Below are 23,478 nucleotides of genomic sequence, written 5' to 3' on the forward strand. Positions count from 1 at the left end.
GACTTTTTTTATACTTTTTTCAACATGCTTTACCATGACTTTTTTTTTTTACTTTTTTCAACATGCTATACTATGACTTTTTTTATACTTTTTTCAACATGCTATACTTTGACTTTTTTTTTATACTTTTTTTCAACATGCTATACTATGACTTTTTTTTAAATACTTTTTTCAACATGCTTTACTATGAATTTTTTTCATACTTTTTTTAACATGCTATACTATGACTTTTTTTTCATACTTTTTTCAACATGTTTTACCATGACTTTTTTTTCATACTTTTTTCAACATGTTTTACCATGACTTTTTTTTAACCTTTTTTCAACATGCTATACTATGACTTTTTTTAAAAACTTTTTTCAACATGCCCGACTTTTTTTTAACCTGTTTTCAACATGCAAAACTATGACTTTTTTATACTTTTTTCAACATGCTTTACCATGACTTTTTTTTAAAACTTTTTTCAACATGCTGTACTATGACTTTTTTTTATACTTTTTTCAACAAGCTATACTATGACTTTTAAAAAAAACAACAACAAAAAAACTTTTTTTAAAAAACTTTTTTCAACATACTGTACTTTGACTTTTTTTTCAACATGCTATATTATGACTTTTTTAAAAACATTTTTCAACATGCCTGACTTTTTTTTAACCTTTTTTCAACATGCCTGACTTTTTTTTAACCTTTTTTCAACATGCTTTACCATGACTTTTTTTATACTTTTTTCAACAAGCTATACTATGACTTCTTTTTTTTTTTTTTTACTTTTTTTTAAAACTTTTTTCAACATGCTATACTATGACTTTTTTATACTTTTTTCAACATGCTTTACCTTTTTTTTTTTACTTTTTTCAACATGCTATACTATGACTTTTTTATACTTTTTTCAACGTGCTATACTATGACTTTTTTTAAACCTTTTTTTTAACATGCTATACTTTGACTTTTTTTAATACTTTTTTCAACATGCTATACTATGACTTTTTTTAATACTTTTTTCAACATGCTATACTATGACTTTTTTATACTTTTTTCAACATGCTATACTATAACTTTTTTAAACCTTTTTTTCAACATGCTATACTTTGACTTTTTTTTATACTTTTTTCAACATGCTTTACCATGACTTTTTTTTTTACTTTTTTCAACATGCTATACTATGACTTTTTTTATACTTTTTTCAACATGCTATACTTTGACTTTTTTTTATACTTTTTTTCAACATGCTATACTATGACTTTTTTTTAAATACTTTTTTCAACATGCTTTACTATGAATTTTTTTCATACTTTTTTTAACATGCTATACTATGACTTTTTTTTCATACTTTTTTCAACATGTTTTACCATGACTTTTTTTTAACCTTTTTTCAACATGCTATACTATGACTTTTTTTAAAAACTTTTTTCAACATGCCCGACTTTTTTTTTAACCTGTTTTCAACATGCAAAACTATGACTTTTTTATACTTTTTTCAACATGCTTTACCATGACTTTTTTTAAAAACTTTTTTCAACATGCTGTACTATGACTTTTTTTATACTTTTTTCAACATGCTATACTATGACTTTTTTTCAACCTTTTTTCCAACATGCTTTACCATGACTTTTTTTTATACTTTTTTCAACAAGCTATTATATGACTTTTTTTTAAAACTTTTTTTAAAAACTTTTTTCAACAAGCTATACTATGACTTTAAAAAATAAAAATAAAAACTTTTTTTTAAAAACTTTTTTCAACATGCTCTACTTTGACTTTTTTTTCAACATGCTATATTATGACTTTTTTTAAAAACTTTTTTCAACATGCCTGACTTTTTTTAATACTTTTTTTAACATGCTATACTATGACTTTTTTTAATACTTTTTTCAGCATGCTTTACGATGACTTTTTTTTAAAACCTTTTTCAACATGCAAAACTATGACTTTTTTTTAATACTTTTTTCAACATGCTATACTATGACTTTTTTTTTTTTTTTACTTTTTTCAACACGCTATACTATGACCTTTTTCAACCTTTTTTACAACATGCTTTTACCATGACTTTTTTTATTACTTTTTTCAACATGCTATACTATGACTTTTTTAATACTTTTTTAACATGCTATACTATGACTTTTTTTTAGACTTTTTTCAACATGCTTTACCATGACCTTTTTTTCAAACCTTTTTTCAACATGCTATACTATGACTTTTTTTAATTACTTTTTTCAACATGCTATACCATGACTTTTTTTTTTTTTTACTTTTTTCAACACGCTATACTATGACCTTTTTCAACCTTTTTTACAACATGCTTTTACCATGACTTTTTTTTATTACTTTTTTCAACATGCTATACTATGACTTTTTTAATACTTTTTTCAACATGCTTTACCATGACTTTTTTTTAACCTTTTTTCAACATGCTATACTATGACTTTTTTTTAAAACTTTTTTCAACATGCTATAGTATGACTTTTTTTTATACTTTTTTCAACATGCTTTACCATGACTTTTTTTCAACCTTTTTTCCAACATGCTTTACCATGACTTTTTTTAATACTTTTTTCAACAAGCTATACTATGACTTCTTTTTTTTTTTTTTTTACTTTTTTTAAAAACTTTTTTCAACATGCTATACTATGACTTTTTTAAACTTTTTTCAACATGCTTTACCTTTTTTTTTTTTTTACTTTTTTCAACATGCTATACTATGACTTTTTTTATAATTTTTTCAACGTGCTATACTATGACTTTTTTTAAACCTTTTTTTTAACATGCTATACTTTGACTTTTTTTATACTTTTTTCAACCTGCTATACTATGACTTTTTTATACTTTTTTTTCAACATGCTATACTATGACTTTTTTTAATACTTTTTTCAACATGCTATATTATGACTTTTTTTATACTTTTTTCAACATGCTTTACCATGACTTTTTTTTTTTACTTTTTTCAACATGCTATACTATGACTTTTTTTATACTTTTTTCAACATGCTATACTTTGACTTTTTTTTTATACTTTTTTTCAACATGCTATACTATGACTTTTTTTTAAATACTTTTTTCAACATGCTTTACTATGAATTTTTTTCATACTTTTTTTAACATGCTATACTATGACTTTTTTTTCATACTTTTTTCAACATGTTTTACCATGACTTTTTTTTCATACTTTTTTCAACATGTTTTACCATGACTTTTTTTTAACCTTTTTTCAACATGCTATACTATGACTTTTTTTAAAAACTTTTTTCAACATGCCCGACTTTTTTTTAACCTGTTTTCAACATGCAAAACTATGACTTTTTTATACTTTTTTCAACATGCTTTACCATGACTTTTTTTTAAAACTTTTTTCAACATGCTGTACTATGACTTTTTTTTATACTTTTTTCAACAAGCTATACTATGACTTTTAAAAAAAACAACAACAAAAAAACTTTTTTTAAAAAACTTTTTTCAACATACTGTACTTTGACTTTTTTTTCAACATGCTATATTATGACTTTTTTAAAAACATTTTTCAACATGCCTGACTTTTTTTTAACCTTTTTTCAACATGCCTGACTTTTTTTTAACCTTTTTTCAACATGCTTTACCATGACTTTTTTTATACTTTTTTCAACAAGCTATACTATGACTTCTTTTTTTTTTTTTTTACTTTTTTTTAAAACTTTTTTCAACATGCTATACTATGACTTTTTTATACTTTTTTCAACATGCTTTACCTTTTTTTTTTTACTTTTTTCAACATGCTATACTATGACTTTTTTATACTTTTTTCAACGTGCTATACTATGACTTTTTTTAAACCTTTTTTTTAACATGCTATACTTTGACTTTTTTTAATACTTTTTTCAACATGCTATACTATGACTTTTTTTAATACTTTTTTCAACATGCTATACTATGACTTTTTTATACTTTTTTCAACATGCTATACTATAACTTTTTTAAACCTTTTTTTCAACATGCTATACTTTGACTTTTTTTTATACTTTTTTCAACATGCTTTACCATGACTTTTTTTTTTACTTTTTTCAACATGCTATACTATGACTTTTTTTATACTTTTTTCAACATGCTATACTTTGACTTTTTTTTATACTTTTTTTCAACATGCTATACTATGACTTTTTTTTAAATACTTTTTTCAACATGCTTTACTATGAATTTTTTTCATACTTTTTTTAACATGCTATACTATGACTTTTTTTTCATACTTTTTTCAACATGTTTTACCATGACTTTTTTTTAACCTTTTTTCAACATGCTATACTATGACTTTTTTTAAAAACTTTTTTCAACATGCCCGACTTTTTTTTTAACCTGTTTTCAACATGCAAAACTATGACTTTTTTATACTTTTTTCAACATGCTTTACCATGACTTTTTTTAAAAACTTTTTTCAACATGCTGTACTATGACTTTTTTTATACTTTTTTCAACATGCTATACTATGACTTTTTTTCAACCTTTTTTCCAACATGCTTTACCATGACTTTTTTTTATACTTTTTTCAACAAGCTATTATATGACTTTTTTTTAAAACTTTTTTTAAAAACTTTTTTCAACAAGCTATACTATGACTTTAAAAAATAAAAATAAAAACTTTTTTTTAAAAACTTTTTTCAACATGCTCTACTTTGACTTTTTTTTCAACATGCTATATTATGACTTTTTTTAAAAACTTTTTTCAACATGCCTGACTTTTTTTAATACTTTTTTTAACATGCTATACTATGACTTTTTTTAATACTTTTTTCAGCATGCTTTACGATGACTTTTTTTTAAAACCTTTTTCAACATGCAAAACTATGACTTTTTTTTAATACTTTTTTCAACATGCTATACTATGACTTTTTTTTTTTTTTTACTTTTTTCAACACGCTATACTATGACCTTTTTCAACCTTTTTTACAACATGCTTTTACCATGACTTTTTTTATTACTTTTTTCAACATGCTATACTATGACTTTTTTAATACTTTTTTAACATGCTATACTATGACTTTTTTTTAGACTTTTTTCAACATGCTTTACCATGACCTTTTTTTCAAACCTTTTTTCAACATGCTATACTATGACTTTTTTTAATTACTTTTTTCAACATGCTATACCATGACTTTTTTTTTTTTTTACTTTTTTCAACACGCTATACTATGACCTTTTTCAACCTTTTTTACAACATGCTTTTACCATGACTTTTTTTTATTACTTTTTTCAACATGCTATACTATGACTTTTTTAATACTTTTTTCAACATGCTTTACCATGACTTTTTTTTAACCTTTTTTCAACATGCTATACTATGACTTTTTTTTAAAACTTTTTTCAACATGCTATAGTATGACTTTTTTTTATACTTTTTTCAACATGCTTTACTGTGACTTTTTTTTCAACCTTTTTTCCAACATGCTTTACCATGACTTTTTTCATACTTTTTTTAACATGCTTTACCATGACTTTTTTTCCATACTTTTTTTTAACATGCTTTACTATGACTTTTTTTCCAACCTTTTTTCCAACATGCTTTACCATGACTTTTTTTCATACTTTTTTCAACATGTTTTACCATGACTTTTTTAAATCTTTTTTCAACATGCTATACTATGACTTTTTTTAAAAACCTTTTTTCAACATGCCTGACTTTTTTTTTTTTAACCTTTTTTCAACATGCAAAACTATGACTTTTTTTAAATACTTTTTTCAACATGCTTTACCATGACTTTTTTTTAATACTTTTTTCAACATGCTATACTATGACTTTTTTTTTTTTTTTACTTTTTTCAACACGCTATACTATGACCTTTTTCAACCTTTTTTACAACATGCTTTTACCATGACTTTTTTTTATTACTTTTTTCAACATGCTATACTATGACTTTTTTAATACTTTTTTAACATGCTATACTATAACTTTTTTTTAGACTTTTTTCAACATGCTTTACCATGACCTTTTTTTCAAACCTTTTTTCAACATGCTATACTATGACTTTTTTTAATTACTTTTTTCAACATGCTATACTATGACTTTTTTTTTTTTTACTTTTTTTCAACAAGCTATACTATGACCTTTTTCAACCTTTTTTACAACATGCTTTTACCATGACTTTTTTTTATTACTTTTTTCAACATGCTATACTATGACTTTTTTAATACTTTTTTTAACATGCTATACTATGACTTTTTTTTAATACTTTTTTCAACATGCTTTACCATGACTTTTTTTTAACCTTTTTTCAACATGCTATACTATGACTTTTTTTAAAAACTTTTTCCAACATGCTTTACCATGACTTTTTTCATACTTTTTTTAACATGCTTTACCATGACTTTTTTCCATACTTTTTTTTAACATGCTTTACTATGACTTTTTTTCCAACCTTTTTTCCAACATGCTTTACCATGACTTTTTTTCATACTTTTTTCAACATGTTTTACCATGACTTTTTTAAATCTTTTTTCAACATGCTATACTATGACTTTTTTTAAAAACCTTTTTTCAACATGCCTGACTTTTTTTTTTTTAACCTTTTTTCAACATGCAAAACTATGACTTTTTTTTAATACTTTTTTCAACATGCTATACTATGACTTTTTTTTTTTTTTACTTTTTTCAACACGCTATACTATGACCTTTTTCAACCTTTTTTACAACATGCTTTTACCATGACTTTTTTTATTACTTTTTTCAACATGCTATACTATGACTTTTTTAATACTTTTTTAACATGCTATACTATGACTTTTTTTTAGACTTTTTTCAACATGCTTTACCATGACCTTTTTTTCAAACCTTTTTTCAACATGCTATACTATGACTTTTTTTAATTACTTTTTTCAACATGCTATACTATGACTTTTTTTTTTTTTTACTTTTTTCAACACGCTATACTATGACCTTTTTCAACCTTTTTTACAACATGCTTTTACCATGACTTTTTTTTATTACTTTTTTCAACATGCTATACTATGACTTTTTTAATACTTTTTTTAACATGCTATGCTATGACTTTTTTTATACTTTTTTCAACATGCTTTACCATGACTTTTTTTAACCTTTTTTCAACATGCTATACTATGACTTTTTTTAAACTTTTTTCAACATGCTATAGTATGACTTTTTTTTATACTTTTTTCAACATGCTTTACTGTGACTTTTTTTTCAACCTTTTTTCCAACATGCTTTACCATGACTTTTTTCATACTTTTTTTAACATGCTTTACTATGACTTTTTTTCCAACCTTTTTTCCAACATGCTTTACCATGACTTTTTTTCATACTTTTTTCAACATGTTTTACCATGACTTTTTTAAATCTTTTTTCAACATGCTATACTATGACTTTTTTTAAAAACCTTTTTTCAACATGCCTGACTTTTTTTTTTTTAACCTTTTTTCAACATGCAAAACTATGACTTTTTTTTAATACTTTTTTCAACATGCTTTACCATGACTTTTTTTTAATACTTTTTTCAACATGCTATACTATGACTTTTTTTTTTTTTTTTACTTTTTTCAACACGCTATACTATGACCTTTTTCAACCTTTTTTACAACATGCTTTTACCATGACTTTTTTTTATTACTTTTTTCAACATGCTATACTATGACTTTTTTAATACTTTTTTAACATGCTATACTATAACTTTTTTTTAGACTTTTTTCAATATGCTTTACCATGACCTTTTTTTCAAACCTTTTTTCAACATGCTATACTATGACTTTTTTAATACTTTTTTCAACATGCTATACTTTGACTTTTTTTTAACCTTTTTTTCAACATGCTATACTATGACTTTTTTTTAAATACTTTTTTCAACATGCTTTACTATGAATTTTTTTCATACTTTTTTTAACATGCTATACTATGACTTTTTTCAACTTTTTTTCCAACATGCTTTACCATGACTTTTTTTAAATACTTTTTTCAACAAGCTATACTATGACTTTTTTTTTAAAACTTTTTTTTAAACTTTTTTCAACATGCTATACTATGACTTTTTTTTTAAACTTTTTTTTATACTTTTTTCAACATGCTTTACCATGACTTTTTTTTAACCTTTTTTCAACATGCTATACTATGACTTTTTTTTAAATACTTTTTTCAACATGCTTTACTATGAATTTTTTTCATACTTTTTTTAACATGCTATACTATGAGTTTTTTCAACTTTTTTTCCAACATGCTTTACCATGACTTTTTTTTAATACTTTTTTCAACAAGCTATACTATGACTTTTTTTTTAAAACTTTTTTTTAAACTTTTTTCAACATGCTATACTATGACTTTTTTTTTAAACTTTTTTTTATACTTTTTTCAACATGCTTTACCATGACTTTTTTTTAACCTTTTTTCAACATGCTATACTATGACTTTTTTTAAAAACTTTTTTCAACATGCTATAGTATGACTTTTTTTTATACTTTTTTCAACATGCTTTACTGTGACTTTTTTTTCAACCTTTTTTCCAACATGCTTTACCATGACTTTTTTAAATCTTTTTTCAACATGCCTGACTTTTTTTTTTTTAACCTTTTTTCAACATGCAAAACTATGACTTTTTTTAATACTTTTTTCAACATGCTTTACCATGACTTTTTTTTAATACTTTTTTCAACATGCTCTACTATGACTTTTTTTTTTTTTTTACTTTTTTCAACACGCTATACTATGACCTTTTTCAACCTTTTTTACAACATGCTTTTACCATGACTTTTTTTTATTACTTTTTTCAACATGCTATACTATGACTTTTTTAATACTTTTTTAACATGCTATACTATAACTTTTTTTTAGACTTTTTTCAATATGCTTTACCATGACCTTTTTTTCAAACCTTTTTTCAACATGCTATACTATGACTTTTTTTAATACTTTTTTCAACATGCTATACTTTGACTTTTTTTTAACCTTTTTTTCAACATGCTATACTATGACTTTTTTTTAAATACTTTTTTCAACATGCTTTACTATGAATTTTTTCATACTTTTTTTAACATGCTATACTATGACTTTTTTCAACTTTTTTTCCAACATGCTTTACCATGACTTTTTTTAATACTTTTTTCAACAAGCTATACTATGACCTTTTTTTTTTTTTAAATTTAAAACTTTTTTTTAACCTTTTTTTCAACATGCTATACTATGACTTTTTTTCAACCTTTTTTCCAACATGCTTTACGATGACTTTTTTTTATACTTTTTTCAACAAGCTATATTATGACTGCTTTTTTTTAAAAGTTTTTTTAAAAACTTTTTTCAACATGCTATACTATGACTTTTTTTAATACTTTTTTCAACATGCTATACTTTGACTTTTTTTCAACTTTTTTTCCAACATGCTTTACCATGACTTTTTTTTAATACTTTTTTCAACAAGCTATACTATGACTTTTTAAAAAAAAAAAAATTTTAAACTTTTTTCAACATGCTATACTATGACTTTTTTTTAAAACTTTTTTCAACATGCTATACTATGACTTTTTTAATACTTTTTTCAACATGCTATACCATGACTTTTTTTCAACCTTTTTTCCAACATGCTTTACCATGACTTTTTTTTAAATACTTTTTTCAAGAAGCTATACTATGACTTTTTCATATACTTTTTTCAACATACCTTATTGTTGTTTTAGGACAAACACAGAGAAAAATGTAGACAAAGTTTTTATTTCTCGTATTGAAGTTACATCCAGTTGACTGTCCTAATTAAATGAAATATAAGGATATAGAGTGATAAAATATGTGAGTGTTTTTTTCTCAGAAGACAATCAACCCCTTAAATGTTCCCCTCAGAATTAGGGAAGCAACTTCATATCTCAGTTGGATTTGTAGCTACAAAAGATGAATAATTTCACAAGTAATCGTTAGAAAATAACGTTTCAAAAACCGAGCCGGTCTCCTTCCCCTCGTTTCCTCACTCCAGCTCCGGCATGTCCTCGTACCCTCCTCCCAACTCCTGCCGTCTCTGCTCCTCCAGCTTCGCTCTCTCGTCCTCCGCCCTCTTCTTCTCCTCCAACGCCTTCTTCACCTCCTCCTCCACCTCCTTGGTCTCCAAGAGCGCCGTCACTTCCTCTTTCTTCCTGTCCTCGGCGCCCGGCGGTTTGTTCTGCGCCGTGTCGTAGGCCCACTCCTCGTCCGAGTCGCTGATGTCGTTGTCGTCGATGTCGCGGTCGTTCGGGTACGGCTCCGCGGCGTCCAGGGAGGACTCCTGCTCGGGCTCGGGCTCGGGCTTGTAGTTGGGGTCCTCCAGCTTGCCCCAGGCCACCTGGTCGGCCTTCTGCAGGGTGACCTCCACTTTGGACGGAACCATGTTGACCGAGCTCCGCTTCACGTCGACCACCTGAAGGAACGTGCGACCAAAGGGCCGTGGCTCGTGTGAAAGGTTTCACGTATAAAAGCATCGGGTGTGTCAGCAGGCGCATTTAGACGACACCAGCAGATACTCACGCCCCAGAAGTGAAAGTCTCGCTTGAAGATCTTCTCGATCTCAAACTGTATTTGACATGAGAGCTGAGGGAATGGAGGAAAAGAGAATGAGCATGAAGAGCAAAGCAAATGTGTTATTTGTGTGTGTGAGACACTCACCACCGTCCGGTTGCCCTCAATGATGGAAAGTTGTGAGTTTGCGTTCTTGGCGTAAATGGTGATGACAACATTATTTCCCGTCTGGTGCCAGTCGTAGCGACACGCCACCTTCTTCTTGTCCTGCAGACACACACAGTGAAGAAAAGGGTTTGATTTAACTGTCGCATCTGGAATGCTACCGTTGACTATTTTTTATATACTTTTCTTCAACATGCTTTACTATGACTTTTGTAGAAATACTGTACTATTTCAACATGCTATAGTTTTTTATACTTTTTTTAATATGCTACACTATGACTTTTATACTTTTTTAATACTTTTTTTCAACACGCTATACTTTTTTATACTTTTTTCAACATGCTATACTTTTTGTACTTTTTCAACATGCTATGACTTTTTTTAAAAACTTTTTTCAACACTTTGATTTTTTACACTTTTTTCATAATGCTTCACTATGATTTGTCAAAATACTATACTATGACTTCATTCTTTTTTTTAACTTTCTTTCAACAGTGGGAAAACGTAATTTAGATAATCTCAGTAAACAAACATCAATGCTGCTGACAAAAGTGACCATTTACCTGCTTAAAAACCCTAAATACAGCAGCAGATATTACATAAAACTTAACTCTTTGGGGACATGTGACTGTATCACAAATGTTTTTAGTCACCTCCTTATTCATGGTGTGTTTTTGTCTGTTTTATTATTTAAAGAAATCAAAAACAAGAAGAACACACCAGAAGGCAAAAGCCAACTGCGCACACCAATCTTCATTCAAAAAAAAAGGTGATTTTAAATGTGGAGGCAGTTTTTTTTAGGGGTTGTCAGCTTCCAGCTGAATGCCTCGCTAACCCTGACTCCTCCCCTCTTGTGCGACCAGCGTTTCTGGACGTACCTGCTTCGGGATCCAGCGGTGCTTCCCCGCGTTGCAGCCCTTCTGGTCCAGGAAAGCGTTGAAGTCTATCGTCCGTATGCAGCAGCAGTTCCAGTACTTATACCTGCTCGAAAACAAAAGGGTCCGAAACGCGGTTTAGAACATCTGGACCACAGAACACGTTACTTCCAACGTTACTAATGTCGTGGATTTAGTTTAGTGATGATGGTTTGAAGAGCGGGTCGAGAAAACAAAGTGAAAAGAAGTGGAAACGTCTCTCTCACCCCTCGTGGAAGACGGGCGCTCCGGGGTGGTGGGTGCAGACCTCGGCGTCCGTCTGCGGGCCTTCATAGACCTGAAGACACACACACACCACAAATTTTTGTTGATTTACTTGCATCTAATACATGAACATCATAATATTATTGAGTGTTATCCAGAAATAATTAGAGATTTGAAACCATTTTGAAAATAATTGTCTCAACTTTAGTTCTCAATAAAGTATAAAATGTATGTTTTCTATGTAAAATATCCAATAACAATAGACATTAAATAAGATTATGGCAGAACATATTGCATGTAGTGGAATAGAAGTATAAAACCAAGTACAAGTATCTCCAAACTGCATTTAAGTGCATGAGTAAAACATTATTGTTAGATAATAATATTCATATCATTTGATGCTCTATTTATTTACTGAAGTCATAAGAATACTTTAAGGAAAAGAAATGTTATAAAAGTGATAAACTCCAGTTGTTACCTGCGTTGTCCACTAGATGGAGCTGTTCACAAACTTTTACAGTGAAGCAAAACTGCTACTAAGCAGCGTGTGTGTGTGTGTGTGTGTGTGTGTATGTGTGTGTGTGTGTGTGTGTGTGTGTGTGTGTGTGTGTGTGTGTGTGTGTGTGATTAATTTGTCGTCTTTTGCTGATCTCAGACAGTCGACTGTTCTGGGTCGCAGAAGTCGCCTCCAAACACACAAACACAAACACACACTCCGGGAGTAACAAACAAACGAAAGACACACTCACTGTTTTGCATCCTGCGTTCTTGCATCGAGTCCCGGCCATGACCGCCTGCCCCTCTGTGAGGAGAGAAGGAAAGGAGATGAGGAGACAAGTGCGTGATCAAGCCCACGGGACGTTTTCTTAAAGGTGCGGCGTGTCGAGATCTGGCGACACCTGGTGGTGAGAATGCAGATTGCAACCGACTGAAACTTCTCGAGCGAGTCGGGAAAAGACACGGAAAGCTAAAGGAAAAAATGTAGAGTGATCCCTTGTTCCTACGGTAGCCCAGGAGGGACAAACCAAACGTGGTTTGTCCCTCCTGGGCTACCGTAGGAACAAGTCCGGCTCCGTAGGAAGATATAAAATATGAACAATAATTTAAAGGTTTTGAAGTGATGATACACTAAAGAACACAAGTTCACTGATATTATATTATTATTATTATTATTATTATTATTATATATTACATGTCTGCAGCATTTCCTGTGAAATCAGTTTGTTTTGAGAAATATTTTAAGTGTTTTTTCGATTATAAATATGATTTTTTTTTTCACTTTTTGTTAAGTTATCAGTGTTGGACTTATACAGAAATGTCGTAATGTTACAGTGATTTATTTTTCTGGTAAATTAACTACTACAACAATATGAACTGTTTTTTAAACCTGCACAAACACAAAAGAACACACACTTGTGAACACGTGATTAAACGCACATCGGGTCGTTTTTATGTCTGCAGTCGAGTTTTTGAAAGATGAATTCTCTTAAAACGTGAAATGAAATCGGAGCGCGTCGTGAATATTTAAAGCCGTTTCCAATATAAATGAACTTGCTTCAAGTATTAATGACACAACGTTGAATTATTCTGGATTCTGCTGCAGAACTTTCAGATTAGAAAAGTCATCAGAAACGTTGATGAGTGTCGGAGACGGGGTGAATATTTACGCAGCGTCGGCAGATTTATCTTCACTCCTTTTAGTTCAATAAAGATTATGAGCTGAATTGTCAAAAATAGATTTATATACTTTAACTGTCTTATAATCACTTTTCATACATTTTTCTCTGGATTAACAAAAACTAAACATAATTATAGAATAAAGTGATTGTTCTATGAATAAGAAATGTCGTAGGATGCACAAATGAACTGCTAACGAGTAAAATATTCTTTAATTAAACTTTGACTGTAACTTTTAAGTTGTATTGTTTTGACACATTACTGTTTTTTGTCTGTATTCATCATAAAATGATTGAAATGTTATTTCATATTTTCTCATCTTTTTGTCTTTTGGGATATTGTTCGTTGACTTTTATATTCAGAAAACATTTAATAAAAGTTTGTTTGAGTAAAAGTCAGCGATGTGTTCAGGGCCAGCAAAATAAATTGGAAAATAGAAAGAAAAATGCTTTGATGGACGATTTAGAAATGAAAGATATGAATTATTTTACATCAGATCAACACATATTTACACACAAACAAACACAGACAAACACACACACATACACACACACAGACAGACACACACACACAGACAGACACACACCTTTCTTCTCGTCCTCAGCCTTCTTGCTGAGGTCCAGTTTCTGCAGCACCTGAGTCAACGACGCCGACACTTTGTGAGGCAGTTTGGTCTTGGTTTCCTCTGAACTGCAAATAAGAACACACACACACACACACACACACACACGTTCATATTAACACACACAGACACACAAAGAGAGATACACAGTTATCCACTAAATGATTTATTCCGGGATGTTGACCTGTGAATAAAAAACAGCTGCATGTGAGCAGCATCCAGTTCTCTCATGCAAACCAGAAAAAGAGCTTTTCTTGCAATTTAACTAACACACACACACACACACACACACATACACACACACACACACACACACACACACACACACACACACACACCTGGGCCTCTCTTTCTGCAGCGTCTCAGCAGACTTGGGTCCTCTGTAGATCATCTCCTCTCCGTTGATGCGCTTCACGTCGTCTTTGTCCGACGACACCTCCGGACGCAGCGGCTCCTGCGGCTTCACGTCGCTGTGGCACCCGCGGGTGCAGCCCTGAGGGGGGGGGGGGGATTTGTTGTGTTATTGATTTTTAAATGGGACATGAAAAGTTCAAGAAATATTTTTTGTTGAGCTATTTTCTCTTAATGTTATTTCTCATTATTGTCCTCATTTTTATTTAAAATGTATTTTTGCACAAAATCCTTTGACACATTGATGTGAACGGCACTTTAAGTTAAACTTTAAATGTCCCATTTTAATAATAAATGTATTTTATTTACCTCCCGCTGCTCCGTACGGCACCGACTGGACTCTGAATATTTTAATTCACATTTTACTGCATTCATAAAACAAAACTTTTTTTTTTTACCTTAATAGAGAGAAACTCTGAGAAGTCCGTCGTCCTCTTCCTGCAGCAGGACCAGCCCTGAAGCAACACACACACACACACACACACACACACACACACACACACACACACACACATCATTGTGTGTTTATTTACAGCTTAACCAAAGAGTTGTTTACTGGTTTACTTTCTTTCTGGATCAGTTTTTACCTTCAGGGCGTCGTGGAAGATGGGAACACCTGGATGGAAGACGCAGGAGTCTGAGAGGAGGGCGAGAGGAAAGAGTCTGTATTTAGACACACACACACACACACACACACACACACACACACACACACACACACACACACACACACACACACACACACACACACACACACACCAGCTGCTCAGCACAGTCCCATAAAAGGAGGCCTGTTGCCAGAGCGATAGCGGCTCCTCATCCAGAGACTCGTGTTTCTCAACATTTTGTTTGCTTGTTTACTTTCAAATTAAAAAACAAATAAATCCATAAATATGTTTTAAAGTTCAAACACTCGATACACTGTGTGTATTCGGGTCTTTTTCTGTCACGCATTTGTGCGTTAATGTGTATATTTAGTCTGGCGAACACCACTAAAGACACGCTCCTAAAGAACACCCTTTCAAAATAAAAGCAGACAAACGAAGAAACGTCCTGTTTCTAACGTCACTACTGAGAGGAAGCAGTTCTCCTCTCGGCTCACAGCTTTGAACCGTTTCTTGAGCTCAGAAGCGAGAACAAAGTCACTTCTCTGACAGGAAACAGACTTCACGGAGCTGAAGGTTTGAATTGAAGATGCAGGAGCCGGCGGTTCTCACCCTTCTGGTTCTCGTTGGCGTCAAACTTCAGGCCGCAGCCTTTGTTGTAGCAGAGCAGAGCCATGACGTCGTCTCCTCGTCCTCCAACACGCTTCAGCTCTTTACAGGCTTTGAAAAACCTCCAGAAGTTTCTCCGGCCGGAGGAAAGATCCAGAAAGAGTGAGATGGTCTTCTGGACGGAGAAAGAATCTCTCTCTCTCTCTCTCTCTCTCTCTCTCTCTCTCTCTCTCTGAATGGAGGCTATAAATAGCCGTTCCCTCCTCTCTCTATTTACAGCTGTCAGAACTTATCTGGGGGGTCGGCAGCCTGCTGCAGAGCGTCGGCTGTCACGAGTCCAGTTTCACCCCCGAAAAAACAAGGTCGACTCCTCTGGTAGTATAGAAGTCTATGCTTCATGTGTTAAAGCTGCATTCTCTCTCCTGACCACCAGGGGGCGACTCCTCTGGTTGTATAGAAGTCTATGCTTCATGTGTTGAAGCTGCATTCTCTCTCCTGACCACCAGGGGGCGACTCCTCTGGTTGTATAGAAGTCTATGCTTCATGTGTTGAAGCCGCATTATCTCTCCTGACCACCAGGGGGCTACTCCTCTGGTTGTATAGAAGTCTATGCTTCAAGTTTTGAAGCTGCATTCTCTCTCTTGACCACCAGGGGGCGACTCCTCTGGTTGTATAGAAGTCTATGCTTCATGTGTTGAAGCTGCATTCTCTCTCCTGACCACCAGGGGGCGACTCCTCTGGTTGTATAGAAGTCTGTGCTTCATGGCGCTGCGATCACGAGGTTGTGAGGTTGTTTTGTTTTCATCCTTTTCTTTGTCGTCATTTGAAGCCAAAACATGACTGTTGTGTACACACGAAGCCTAAAGTCCACACACAGACTTACACAACGTTAATTATGGTTTTGTTTTGCATCTATTGTCTGAAACCCTCGAAGTTGAGTTGATACAAATTCACAACTATGTTGCAAAACTGTCATCGTTTATCAAAATCTATTGTGCTCTAATGTATTTTATTCTACTCAAAGTCTTTTGTATTATCTGGACTTGGAGTCCTTGACGATGATGTCATCGTTCCCGTTGACAAGAGGAACCAAGACGATACAGATTCGTGGATTTATTAAGAATCACAACTCTTTAAACCCTGAGGACAAGTTCACCGGTGGGAAACCTCTCCAACAGTGTGTAATGACTGTTTACACACACACACACACACACACACACACACACACACACACACACACACACACACACACACACACACACACACACACACACACACTCTTCTCCAGCTCTCACGGTGACGCATCGACAGGATGAGCTCTGGGTCACGAATGCATCATTTATGTCACTTTGTAGTCATTAACGTGACTAATATCATTAATAACTGGCTTATGTTTTATTTTGTGCTTTTTACATAAACAAAATGTTTTGGTTATTAAATAACAGAATTATATATTTTTAAAGTATTACTAAGCAGCAAACTTTGCCTCTAATAATTAAAGAGACGGTAAATGTACCGATTGTTATCAAACTCAAAGGAATAGTAGTTTTTATTTTTGCTTAATTCATATTCCATCACTTTTATGAAATATATTTTTTATGTTCCTGCAGAAAGAACCAACGATGGCGGATGAAAAGAAGAAGAGACGGGTCAGTTTTAGGAATGGAAAATGACTTTTTATTTCTTCCAAAAACAGGAGAGAGGAAACAGATCCCGAGAATAAACAAATATACTGCTGGAAAATAAAAGCCTGTGAGTTTTTTTTGTGTGTTTTTGTTTTTTTGTCGTTAACTGTAACATTTCTGTTTGCCTTTCCATGCTCGATACAATCCATATATTTCTGCTTTAAATAAATAGAAAACAAAATGTACAAAGATATGGCGGGGGTCGGGGTGACGAGAAGATGCTCCACTCGACAAATTAAAATAAAAACATTTTGGCGTCGCTGAAGGATTCCTGGCTGTCCGTCACGTTTACAGAGAAATAAAAAGATAAAATAATGCGTTTTTTTTTGCCGGTTATGAGAGTCGTTTATGTGCTGAAGCTTGTGTGGTGCGAGTGTGGTGCGTTTGTCGTTTTATATACACAATAGTGAGGCAGCAATCCGAGGGTTTCTTACAGAGAAAAAACACAAAAAACACAGATGTAGAAAAAACAGAACGTGCACAAGAAAAGATCTTTGACTCGACACCGATGAAGAGATTTCTATCCGTTCTATCCCTCTCTCTCTCTCTCTCTTTTGTTTCAACCGAGGACATCTGTGAGTGTGACATCTTTGGACACACACACACACACACACACACACACAGATATACGCATTCACACAAGAAGTTGGGTGCTGTTTTTTCTTTGCTACAGCGGCTCGTTTGTCGTGGACGGAAACAGGAAACGACGAGGATTCATCATCATCATCATCACCATCACGGTCCTATCATGCGGTTTTTAGGGTGGAGGAGGAAGAGGGAGGAGGAAGAGGAGGAGGGATACAACCATGAACTCACCGACCCCAGAAAAAAGAGAGAGAGAGAGAGAGAGAGAGAGAGAGAGCGGCTCTGAGTGTTTATGAATATGACATCAAGGTTTTTAAAATCCTTCTCCACCTGATTCATGCTACAGCGACGCAGCTTCTGAACGGGTCAACAGGTCGGCGACCGCAGTAAGAAATACAAAAAAAAAAGAGTGAAACTCCCAACACAGAGAGAGAGAGAGAGAGAGAGACAGAGAACGCATGCTCGGCCAACTCCCTCCCGGGTTAATACCAAAAACAACAATGAGAAGTTACTGCCGGTTCCGTTGAGACTCCTCCTCCTCCTCCTCTTCCTCCTCCTCCTCTTCTTCCTCTCTCTGACGGTTTAGAAACCACGGAGACGCTCAGACGACAGACGATGTCATGGCAGCAGGCGGGCGGGGGTCCATGCAGACGGGGAAGGTTTCAGGAAACAAGTATCCAGAAAAAAAGGAGGGAAAGAAAACCTGATACAAAACATCAGGTTCATCTGCTGAGACGCGACTGGTCGTTTTGTTCTTTTAAGGTTTCTGGACGGTAACGGCTCGCTTTCAGATCGGAGGCTCGCGTCGAGGAAAGAGAGCGAGATTTCGGAGTTCAATTCAACAGAAAAACACCTGAAAGAAACTTTAAAAGCTAAAGAAAGCCTCCGTTGCCGCTGACCTTTCGACGACCTTGCTACATTTCAAAACTTCTCTCCGCGAGCGTTTTACAAAACCCGTCGGCTCGACACAAAAAGACCTGGATTCATCCGAGCGCTGCGATCGGCCGGACGAGCGAGCAGGCGCGCTGACATCGTGACGCGAAGAAGCGAGCGGAGACGGCCGATGACGTCGGGGACGAAACGGAGGAGGGTCAACCCGACGCCGGAGCTAACGGCGAGAAGAAAAGAGAGAAAGCCAAACCTGGAGGCCTCCGAAGAGCCTCGCCGACAGCGAGAAGACAAGAGACACCGAGAGATAAAAGAGCTAAAGATACGAGACGGGACGCCAAGGAGGGGCTACGAGGACATGCTAAGCTAACACAAGACCGCGACAACAAGCGTCTAAGAACATCTATCCAACGGCGATGGGCGGGAGCAGACAGGAAGTGGTTATTAGTGCTTTTGTTTTTTTAGGGGGGTTTGTACATATCTACACACACCGAACAGAACGAAGCCAAACAAAACAAAACAAAAAGCGTTCTCGAGAAAGAGGTGAAGAGGACGCTGCGTTCGGGCGGCGATGGGACTACAAAAAGGTTTCAAGTCGTTAGAATGGCAGGAAAAATAGTTTTTTTTTATGTTTTTTTAGGTCGCCGGCCAAAAGCGGCTGGTAGATCAGATCGAACTCGTTATTGTAAAACCCTCAAAACGACTTTGTTCCTCCCGGCAGCAGCTCCACGAGCGGCAGGATAGTTAGTCACTTCAGTGCAAAGTTTTGCGTGTGTGCATTTTGCAACAAAAATGTGTATTTTTTTTAATCGTACAAAAACAAAAAAAACAACACAAAAGCGACATTTTGTTCACGTCAAACCTCGCTGGCTCAAATTTTGGCTGGAAATTTGACACAATTCGACCCTCAGAAAATAGCCCTCAATGGAAGAAAGACAACTAAAAAAAACGTACACTTAAAATGCGTTACGCACGCACACGCACACACACACACACACACACACACACACCAACAGTCAAACTCATGGTGACGGACGCTTTGGCTGAGGACTCGCTCCCCCTCCCCCCCCCCAAAAAATCTTTCCCCTGGAGCCACGGAGCGAGGGGCGGGGCCAACGGTTCAGTGTCGAGAGGTCAAATCAGTTGAATATTGTTTAAAATCTCTCGCTCAGTGCTGCGGTCTCCACATTCAAAAGAACAAAACTCCTAAACGTAGACGCCTGGGACGAATGAATCTGGTTGGTGAGCCGATGAGGACGAGAGGGACGGATACACACGGGTTAGCCAGGTGCTAGCGAGCCGCTAGCAGGCCAGATACACACGGGTTAGCCAGGTGCTAGCGAGCCGCTAGCAGGCCAGATACACACGGGTTAGCCAGGTGCTAGCGAGTCGCTAGCGAGCCGCTAGCGAGCCGCTAGCGAGCCAGATAAACGCGGGTTAGCCAGGTGCTAGCGAGCCGCTAGCGAGCCGCTAGCGAGCCGCTAGCGAGCCGCTAGCGAGCCGCTAGCGAGCCGCGGAGAATCCACGGAGAATCCAAATGAATCCAAATGAAGGCAGCTAGCGTCTCTCGTTAGCGGTGAGGAAAGTTTTACTTCACCTCCTACGCTGTGAAATGCTTTAAAAAACATATTAGAAATCACGGTGACGAGACGTCCTGGTTTGACACAACATTTTGTGTCATGATTTTCACCAAAATTTAAAAAAATATTATATTGGTTTTCAGCATTTACAAACCATTATTGCCTAATAAAAAAGTTTTAATGCCCTTAAAGTCAAATTTGTCTGCCAACAGGCAGCGGATTAAAATTATTCATACACCACAAAATAAATAGCTGGAGCTTACCTAAAGCTTTGTTTTAAAAAAAGGTATCTGACAGTGAAGAAGTACGTTACATCCTGGTGTTTATTAGAGTTATCGTACAGGTTGTGGTGGATTTCCGAGGTATAAAACCCTCATTTATCTGCTGAGGGTCTCCTCATGGCGTTGAACCTGTGGTGCGTTCAAGGACGTTTTGGGACACTTAAAAAGGTCATAACTCGGTAATTTAAATTAAAAACGGTTCAGAGAATAAGAACGTGTCGAGGGAGAAGCTCAGCACTAGAAACCAGTGCTTGTAAAACCACGATACTTGAAGAAGAACGACGGCGTGACCGGGATTCAGGACCTTTTTTGGGGGGATAATTTAATGGCCGCCGCTGATCCCCTCGTAGCTTTGTGTGCATCTGTAGCTCCAGGAGAAGAAATTGACGCAGTATTGATGACAAAGACTTATGCTTAAAAACCCATGAGGACATAACGCTGTTGTGAACAAATGCTTCCAGGAGTCGCTGGACGAGCTCGCCACGATTACATTCAGGAGAGAGCAGAAGAAAACCGGTCGAAAAGTACAAAGATGGCGCCGACGGGGCGGAAAAAACTACAGGGAAACGGAGAGAAGAGTCTCCTGGAAACGTCTCGCTGATCGGTTAGTGAACAGAGACAGCGATGAAGGGATGGAGAGGAGGTCGGGGTGAAGGTGTTGTCTGAAACAACTGCCACACACACACACACACACACACACACTTCTCCCCTGCCGAGTGTTCCCTAGTTGCCGTTGCAGGCGGACGGTAACCCGGAGAGGACAAAAATAGCACCAGTAGGAAATAAAGCTAATTCTGCAGCAGAGACTCCTCCTCCTCCACCTCCTCTTCCTCCACCACTCCATCGATATGATTTAAAACAAGAATTAGACAGTGTAACAGAAAGAAGCTACACACACACACATTCACGCAAGGAGTTGTTTCAGACAACAACCAGCAAGGTGACATCTTCCCCTCCATCATCCCTCCATCATCTTTCTCCTCCTCTTTGCAACTGGTTGTTTTTTTTGGTGTGGGTTTGTTATCTCGTCGTCTCTTGGTCGTTTCAGCTCGATCGATTCCTTCCTCCGTCCGTCCGATCGCTCCCCTTGCGTGTTTTCTTCTGCCGTTTGTTTGTTTGTTTGTTTGTTTATTTGTTTGTTTGTTTGGCGCTTTTGGCACTCTGCTTCCCCCTGACTGGATTACATGAACTGCATCTGAATAGAAAGAAGAGTGGAGAGAGAGAATAGAGATTGTTTATTGTGATCTCACACCAACTAAAAACAGGTAAATAAACATCTTTAATAATATATATATATATATATATATATATATATATATATATATATATATATATATATATATATATATATATATATATGCATGCTTATATCTGCTTATATAAGCAAGACATTCTTGGAACTAATAATTATTTTCTATGTACTCACCATCCATTTTTTTTCCATAATAAACCATCACATTATTAGTTCCGTTATTATTCGACGTTGCATTAATAATAAGAATAAAAGGCCCTTGGGCCGTTGTATTATTGCATGAATTAGCCAACACGACCTTATAAGGGAAGAACCCTGGCCGTTCATAAGTTTGCTCGGACGAGGACACAAAACAAAAAGAGACACGTTACAGTTTCAGGTGAAGACTTCACGTTCTGTTAAACACCTTTTCAGCTGCAAAGGTGTCGTTCTGTGCGTATGAATGCACGAGTACAGGATAGCTGACCTGGGCTCCGGGCATCGGTGCGAAGGGGTTGGAGGGTCTGAGGACAGGCTGGTTGTACATCATGGGCTGAGGAGCCATCACCGGTACCCCGCCCATCTGACCCATCTGGGGGGGGACCTGGGGAGAGAGGGGGCATGCACATTGGGACCACTTTACAGGACTGCAAACCACATTGGAACCACTTTTTACCAAATTTCAACCACTTTTAACCAAATGTCCTTGACTTTTAACCAAATTTTCATGACTTTTGATCACATTTCAATGTCTTTTTAAACTGACAATGAGGATTCAAAGCATACAGTGAACCCTAAATGACACAAATGAATGAGAGACAATAGTTTGATTAAAAGAATAAATGTTTATATAGATGTCTGTATGTATGCTGCTTTTATTTTGAGCCTCTTTCTGTTCAAAGCAGATTCATTATTTCAAACTCAGCATAAATGAAGGTCCTGAACACATGAATATAACACATTTACACTACTTTTACAACACTTTGGGGATTTCATGTTTTTCAAGGACTTTTCCAGGTTTTCCATGACCCTGAAGAGAACAGGAGGCAGAAAAACTAGAGGAGAAAAGCAGTAACTTATGAGCTGAAGCCATTTCTTGAATAACGAAAGAACATTATTTTGTTAAACTAATACTTTGAATAAAACATCAGCTGCTTCTAGCGTTTGCTTGGCTCCTGAGAACCAGGTTGTGTCGTTACTTTATGACATTTTACACATCAAATGACTAATAAAGGCCAAGAAACACGGGGTGCACACTCACCATTCCATACACAGGCACTTGCGGTGTGGTCATGGGAAAAGCCAAAGGAGCCGGCGCCTGGACGAGGAAAAGCAGAACGCAGCAGTGAACAGAAAGCGGCGGCGGCGGGAAAACACACATTTTTTGCTCCGGCACAACGAGGACTTTGACAAAAAAGTGTTGTGCGTCTCTGTTACGTGACGCTGATGAAGTGCGAGCGGGAGCAGCAGAGGTGCTTAGCGGCGTCCCGCTGGGAGCGATCGTTACCGTCGCTTTAAGAAGGCGCGGCCGAGCTCAACAGGACGGCGGCCTCCTGACTCAA

At 35.0% G+C, this 23,478-nt stretch overlaps 2 protein-coding genes across 9 annotated transcripts in view; both read right to left on the reverse strand.

Annotated features, from left to right (window-relative positions):
• Positions 1-9,651: 9,651 nt before the first annotated feature.
• zgc:92429 (uncharacterized protein LOC445063 homolog) lies at positions 9,652-15,884 on the reverse strand. Its single transcript, XM_068587170.1, has 11 exons — positions 15,670-15,884; positions 15,040-15,089; positions 14,851-14,907; positions 14,380-14,534; positions 14,006-14,109; positions 12,492-12,544; positions 11,745-11,815; positions 11,482-11,584; positions 10,586-10,705; positions 10,448-10,510; positions 9,652-10,340 (listed from the first exon to the last, which is right to left on the reverse strand). Exons 1-11 carry the CDS (start codon positions 15,731-15,733, stop codon positions 9,915-9,917), a joined length of 1,266 nt encoding a protein of 421 aa, XP_068443271.1. The 5' UTR covers positions 15,734-15,884; the 3' UTR covers positions 9,652-9,914.
• A 4,825-nt stretch (positions 15,885-20,709) lies between these two features.
• si:ch211-200p22.4 (phosphatidylinositol-binding clathrin assembly protein) overlaps positions 20,710-23,478 on the reverse strand; it is a 50,876-nt gene continuing 48,107 nt past the window's right edge. For 7 of the 8 annotated variants that reach the window (XM_068587405.1, XM_068587402.1, XM_068587407.1 and 4 more), the window contains 3 exons: positions 23,178-23,234; positions 22,344-22,520; positions 20,710-21,880 (listed from right to left, as the gene is read on the reverse strand). In XM_068587405.1, coding sequence (XP_068443506.1) covers positions 21,866-21,880; positions 22,344-22,520; positions 23,178-23,234 — 249 coding nt within the window. In that variant the 3' untranslated portion in view covers positions 20,710-21,865. The remainder of the gene's footprint in view (positions 21,881-22,343; positions 22,521-23,177; positions 23,235-23,478) is intronic. The other variant, XM_068587406.1, reaches the window with a different exon arrangement.

This window comes from Clinocottus analis, unplaced genomic scaffold (assembly GCF_023055335.1).
Source record: "Clinocottus analis isolate CAN_PGR_092001 unplaced genomic scaffold, fCliAna1.0.p SCAF_21, whole genome shotgun sequence".
Classification (NCBI taxonomy): Eukaryota; Metazoa; Chordata; class Actinopteri; order Perciformes; family Cottidae; genus Clinocottus; species Clinocottus analis.